General features: G+C 38.7%; 1 protein-coding gene across 2 annotated transcripts in view; it reads right to left on the bottom strand.

The window, feature by feature from the left end:
• Positions 1-967, bottom strand: part of dtnbp1b (dystrobrevin binding protein 1b) — a 33,183-nt gene extending 32,216 nt beyond the window's left edge. For both annotated transcript variants that reach the window (XM_034892996.1, XM_034892998.1), the window contains exon 1: positions 575-967. In XM_034892996.1, coding sequence (XP_034748887.1) covers positions 575-620 — 46 coding nt within the window. In that variant the 5' untranslated portion in view covers positions 621-967. The remainder of the gene's footprint in view (positions 1-574) is intronic.
• Positions 968-6,905: the final 5,938 nt, after the last annotated feature.

Genomic DNA, 6,905 nt, shown 5'->3' with positions numbered 1-6,905 from the left:
TGAACACACACACACACACACACACACACAACAGTATTTCATTGTTGTCCCTCTTATTCAATTATAACTTTGGATTAACAGAAACATACGGCTTTTGGTCACGCTTAAACCAAACACAGACTGTGCAGTATTAACAGGGGGAGGGGGAGGGGGGGGGGAACAAATACACATCAGTTTGACAGTAGTTAATGACATCAGCAAGTCACCTGGTCTTTTTATCTTACTGAAAAGATACAGCTGGTCTCACACTATAACAGACCACTCAGGAATGCCTCACACACATTGCACACCTCATCAAGTTCTCTTTCCATGTACAAGTATGCACACACAACAAAGCGTGCATTATCCACCTTTACTTTCACTACTGTAGATATCATCTTCCATTATATAAACTGTTGCACAATTAAACTGCTGGCATCTTCATTCCCACCCTTCTGTTGTCACACCAACTTCACATTCCAATACCACACATACATTCGGCATACTGTACCACACGCACACACACACACACACAAACACACACACACACACACACATCACCACTTCCAATTACAAAAGAAAAAAAGTGACTCACAAGAGTTCCTTTGGCTCCTGTCTGTTGCACCAGGCGAGGTGGACATCCCAGCCGGATGATTTTGCCCAAAAAGATGACCAAATGGAAGGGAGTGGGAGGCAGACAGCACGATGATAGTACACTGAAAACTCCACCGATCACAACGCCTGCCCACCACGCATCCTCACGCTGTCTCTCACTCTATACACATGCTCCTCCATACAAAAGATGCTCCAGAAAGGCTTACACACACATTCTCTTCCAAATCAGCTCGCACACTTAAATAGTGACCGTTCCCATTCACACACACACACACACACACGTACATGTATGTAGGAATGGATCTGCGCTGCACCAGTGTCTAGCTGTGGTGTGGAGACTGCTGAGGCTGACAGTAGAGAGAGAAAGAGAGAGAGAAGCAAAGACGAGTGGAACATACCACTGGCTGCTGCTGAGCGAGGGAGAAGGGGGATTGGAGGAGAAAGGAGAGGATGACTGGAGGGGGTTGTAGAGAGGGTGTGTGCGTAGGGAGGAAGGGAAATAAAGAGCACAGATAATTATGAGTTTGTGTTTGTGGATGCAAATGTTTCTACAACCCATGAACACATTTGCCGCTGACCTTTGAACACACACTATGGGCTCTTAAACCATTCTGTGTACTTTTTACACCTTTGTTTACATGACTCTGAAGGCTAGAGGAGCAAGCTATTTTCATAAATAGGGATGAGTACCTAATAAAGCACCAAAGATGTCAAAGCAACAAAAAAGTATCACTTTTCAAAGGTTAGGTTTCTCTTTTCTGCTTTTGTCATGCACACAAACAGCCTTGGACAGAAATGACACAGCCATAAGTGAAACACACTTGCGCCCACACCCACTCTGTCTGCCTCCACTGCCTGAGGGGGGAACATAATAATCCTCCTCATTAGCATTATGCTGTTAAGAGCATCGCAGCTCCACCTAGCCATTTTTACTCCACTACTGTCCTTCACTAACTCCTCCCCTCTCTTTCCTCCTTGGAGATGGACCCTTATTTCCAATGCATGTTAAGTGCAATTGATGGGAACCACTTAAGACAAATTATTGCTGTATCTATTTTTCTAATGTTAGTATCAGCGCAGTGAAGAAATATCAACTAAAAATAATAATGCATGTCTACAATCAAAAAACATAGGACTTGGGAGTCCAAACAGGGTAGTGAGTCACTCTGAAGAGGATTTAAACCCTCGAGCTAAAGCACGCACACACCACATCCTCATAATGTCAACCCTAGCCTTTATCTTCATGACACATCATAGCCCTTATTGCCTGAGGGGTCTTTGTGCAGGGAACGTAAGATACAAACATCAGCAGGCACAATCAGTAGCATTTGGATACAGCTGCACAAGTCACACTGTGAGGAACTCAACAAAAACATCATAAGCTCCTTAATTAGCTATGGGTGATTATAACTGTGCCTGAGAATGACCTGGTGAAAAGTGCACCAGTTGGACTTTGGGATGGGCTCTTGCAACATGACATCATGCATTTAAAGAAGACAAATCATTTAAAAGATAATTGGAGCCCTCACTTCACATTAAAAACCTGAGAAAACTACTTAAACAGTTCATTAGAGATGTAATAACAAATAATTCTTCCACAAGTACATGATGCTTAGCAAATGCATTGTTTAGCAGCTGTTCAAGAAGTCATTGGTTCATAAAATTACAATTATTCTGAAATATTAACAACAATTAAGTAATTAGGTATTTTCACTTTTCAGGACAGTTGTGTGTTGATGCTGTTTTGGCTTATTATCATTTTAATATTGAAATGTGAAGCCTTAAACATGTTTAAAAAAGCAGAAGTCCACAAACGTTAAGCATCATGAAACTGTGTTTTACTCTGATCCCTAATTCACTTGCAGCTGTAGTTGCATAAGATGTGGAAACATGAACTGGATTAAAAAACACATTTTAAGGTTTTAACCAAGGATTTCTTAAACGTCACTCACAAAGCCAGCCACTTCTGGCCATGACACTTTCCACATAATTTTACTCTGGTTTGCAAACACTGTGATGTGAGAGTTGAAAATAATAAAAGTATGAACATGTTAACCAGTACAATAACCATGGCCATCCAATGAGGAAGTAGGTGAAAAATCTATGATATTGGCCATGGGATGGGACCTCAAAGCACTTTTTCTAACAAAAAGATTCATCAAACATGTATTTCTCACATCAAAACGAAGAAACAAAGTGCATGGTGAGAAATCCAGATGCATAACTGCAATTACAAAGAGGAATTCATATAAAACATTTTAGACTAGACAGCAGATGGGAATTAGCTTACATTATAGGAATTATTTTACACTGTCTGACAATTATGAGGGGTGTGGTGGAATTTCCATATTACAGACTCATGCTATATGAATTGAGATGTGCCCCAGCAGTAACACATTCAGATCAGTGTCCAACATAACCTCAAGAGTACTTAAACTTTGTGCGTCCATAGATTCATGGAATCTTCTCTTTCTTTTCTTTTCTTTTTCTTCATTTAGTTTTTATAAAGAACAACACACATTAATGAACATTAATGTAAATGTGCCAGTGTTAGCCAGCCAGCTAATTTTCCATTGTAGTCCTTTGGCCAGATGGATTCAGACCAAAGTAAGATCCAAACATCAACAGCCACAATAACCAGCATTTGGATACAGCTGCACAAGTCACACTGTGGGGAACTCAACAAAAACATCATAAGCCCCTTAATCATCGGAGGAGGATTCCAGGCAGCTGCATGATTAGGGAATGTTTGGTTTCAGGACTGTCTCCTTTTGGAGGTTAGTGGGCCTGCCACACTTTTGCATATTTCCCAGAGAGAGAGAGATAGGCTGAACTAGGCTTCTATGTTTTAGGCGCCTGCCAAATCTTTGTTTACATTGAAGGTTCAGCTAAACTTAACGCATCCAGCATGAGTTTAAATACACCTTCAGGAAGACAGAAACTTCAGAGAGTTGGGACGGCACAACACAATAACACATTGTGGTTAAACTGTACTACCTGTCGAAATTCTTTCCTCAATTGAGTGTTAATTAAATGCTTCTATTGAATCAATTAATGTCTCCCAACACTTTTTCACGTATGTGAAATGAGTTGTGCTGCTCCTGAGTTTTTCCTTAACAAGGGGAGAGAAGATAATTTCCATTGTTTGCTTTATGAGTGGTCTGTGAGAGTAGTATCTAATAGCATCTTCTACCATATCTTTCTGTTTACAATGCAGCTGGTAGGGGGAAAGAACCCTGGACACGTGAACTCAGAGTAGGCCTACCTGCGCTGATGGCTTACTAAAAATACAGACTTTGATGATAACCAAGCCAATCAAACTGGTTCAGTTGTTCTGATAGGTGCAAACATTTGTCAACTATTCACATTTTTTACTTTCATCAGAAGTTTAAAGGAGGCTGTATTCAATGTTTGCAAGTAGATAAAGTACAATTGGTGTTCTGAAAATGTGTGGGTGTGCAGAAAAAATGAACGTCACTGTATTGTAAACTTGAATATGTAACCAATTTGGTTTACACTAAAAAGTGATGTAAAAATTAACTACTCACTTAAACATGACACAGTTTTCAGTGAACTCTTGTGAACTTTGTACGGGATTACTGAATAGTTACTTTCTTCAAATCTCTATAATTCACAGTGGCAAAGAGAGGGACACAGTTGTAACAAACAAGATAGTAAGCAGCATTAATACAATCACAGCCTTTTCTAGTCTACACTGAACCAACCATTACTAAAGCTTACAAACACACCGAGACCTTGATTGACAAAAAATACTGCCAAGTGTACTGAGAACACTGACAGATGAGAATGAGAGCAAAGACACAAAACCACAGTTGCCTTGGAAACTGACATTCTGCCATCCAGTTTTATGTAATGTATGTGGGGACATGCCAAATTATCCTGGCCATCCATAAACTTTTCTAATTCTTTTTCCAGAAAGAACAGTGCTGTTCTCTTTTGCCGCATTAGTGGTGTCACATAATTGCCTGGGGAGGCTCGCCTAATCTACTCTCTCAATAGGAAACTGAAAGTTCAAACTAAGAATAATCATCTTTCCAAATACTTTACCACACTGCGCCAATGAATTTGAAATAAAATATAGTCAATAGAAAAGAAGGGAAGACAAAATCAAGAGAAAGACAGAGATAAAAGGATTTGATGGGGTAAATCATAGCACCTATTTTACCAGTTAATTCAGTGATTGACATGAAACAATATTCATGTATTATTAGTTTTTGTACATTTAATAGCTACTTTTAGGACTACTTTAGGTTGTTTTGTGAATACAGCCCCAGACCTACATAACTGTAATATAAACATAATCTAAATACTATAAGCCTAATGGTACAGAGTTCCTGACTTTAAATAATATAATTACTGTAAATCAGCAGTGGCAGCTTGAAAGCCAAAGCTGAGTTCATAACCTGAAAGCCACTGTTTTGATTTTCTAGACTGCTGGGAAAGATGTTGGTACACAAAGTGAATGAACGACATTCATCTGTCATTGACCACCACTAAGGTGCCGTTGAACAAGGAAGCTGACCACTTTTAATGGCCCCTATGGGTTTGCACAAAATGTAGAAACTGTGGAATCATTGACTATGCTGGACACCCAGTGGGAATGTGTGTGTCTGTAGGAATGTAAAACAGGGCAGTACTGACAGAGTGTATATGCTCATATCAACTGTAGCTGTTCGTTAACAAGTAAATCAAGATGCAAACAGAAGCTATGTTTAAATCCACACATTTTTATCCAAATTAAGTGATATTGAATGAAAATTGTTTTACGTAAACAGTAAAATTCAATATCATGAAAATCAACTCAAAGAAAATATGTTCGGTCTCATTGGATTTTATCCTGATTGATATACGGCTTATGCTATAAACGCTGATGGAAACATTATTTGCCAAATAAATAATGACTTGCAATTCAGTTCAGTGAACTGAAACTGTTCAGCAAGTTCAGCAAACTGTTCATATATACACATATATATATAAGTATATATATATATATATACACATATACACACACACACACACACACACACACACATATATATATATATATATATATATATATATATATATATATATATATATATATATATATATATATATATATATATATATATCCTCCAATATGGTCAGGGCTTTTGTTAATATTATATCCTTTAAGTAATTGGAGTACTTCTGGGCTCTTCTATGTTTATGCTAGAAGGAAGTGCAGTCAAGGTAAAAGCCTCAGCATTCACGCTGCTCTCAAAATGGCAGAAGAATGAATTAAGTTGGTTTGTCATTTCCTTTCCATCATCATTGTCATTCAGGGTAAAGGAGGGCTTTCCACCCGCCCTTGTGTGGAAGGGAGGTCATGTTTTTATTCTTTTCCATGCCTTGTTGGAGTTGCCAGAAGCAAGGGAGGCTTCTAGCTTCTGTTTGTAGCTGAGCTCATCCTGCTGTATTTACCATTTTATTTATCTATGTATGGGACTCCTTGGAGACTCATCCTGATCCTCTATATAAAAGGCAGGAGAACAGAGAGTGGTTTTAGGGCTGGATTGGCACAATTGGTAACAAGAACAACCTATAGTTGGATGAGGAACTCATCCTCTATTTTTAACAATTGACCTTTAGAGGCTGGTAACCAAGGGCCCAACACAAGGGTACAAGAATGCCGGAGGATGGTGTCCAGTCAGACGAATGAAAACTGGCAAGAAGATGTAGACACGGCTTAGTGTTGTATGACCAAACCCGATTGTCAAAGTTTGTCACCCCAAATCATAGCACATTATTCTTTACCAGTTCCTTTTCTCCTTCTCTTGTTCATGTCTCTCACAACCAACTTTTATGCAGGAGTGTTTCTTAATGTCTACCTTGCTATCTGATGAAGGCCAACTCATACAAAGGTGGGAAGATGTTGCCAGGCAACTCTAGACCTCGGGCATTTGTTTTTATTTTCCTATTCTGCCATGTTGGATCACACTTTCTTTGTCATCACAACATAATAAAACCAGTATTGGGCTGGTTCATAGTCCCCATTGTGCATAAAGTATCTTATTAACAGCGGAGTCAAACATAAAAAAAGATTTACAGGGGAGATGGCTGGAAGTTTGAAGGAGAGTTTAATTAGTACACGTAATACAACTTTTTTTTTTTTGCCCCATGGCATTGTTTTGTCAATAATTTAATCCCACTTTGCAACACAGTGATACAACCGAGACCTTATTTATTGATATTGATTGATTTCAATGTTGATCCAACACCAAAGATTCTTTTGTACCTTAAAATAATGTTTCTAAAATTGTTTCAGTAGT

The sequence above is a fragment of the Etheostoma cragini genome, chromosome 14, assembly GCF_013103735.1.
Source record: "Etheostoma cragini isolate CJK2018 chromosome 14, CSU_Ecrag_1.0, whole genome shotgun sequence".
Classification (NCBI taxonomy): domain Eukaryota; kingdom Metazoa; phylum Chordata; class Actinopteri; order Perciformes; family Percidae; genus Etheostoma; species Etheostoma cragini.
Note: the sequence above shows the minus strand (reverse complement) of the source record. Positions and strands in the feature narration are given on the sequence as shown.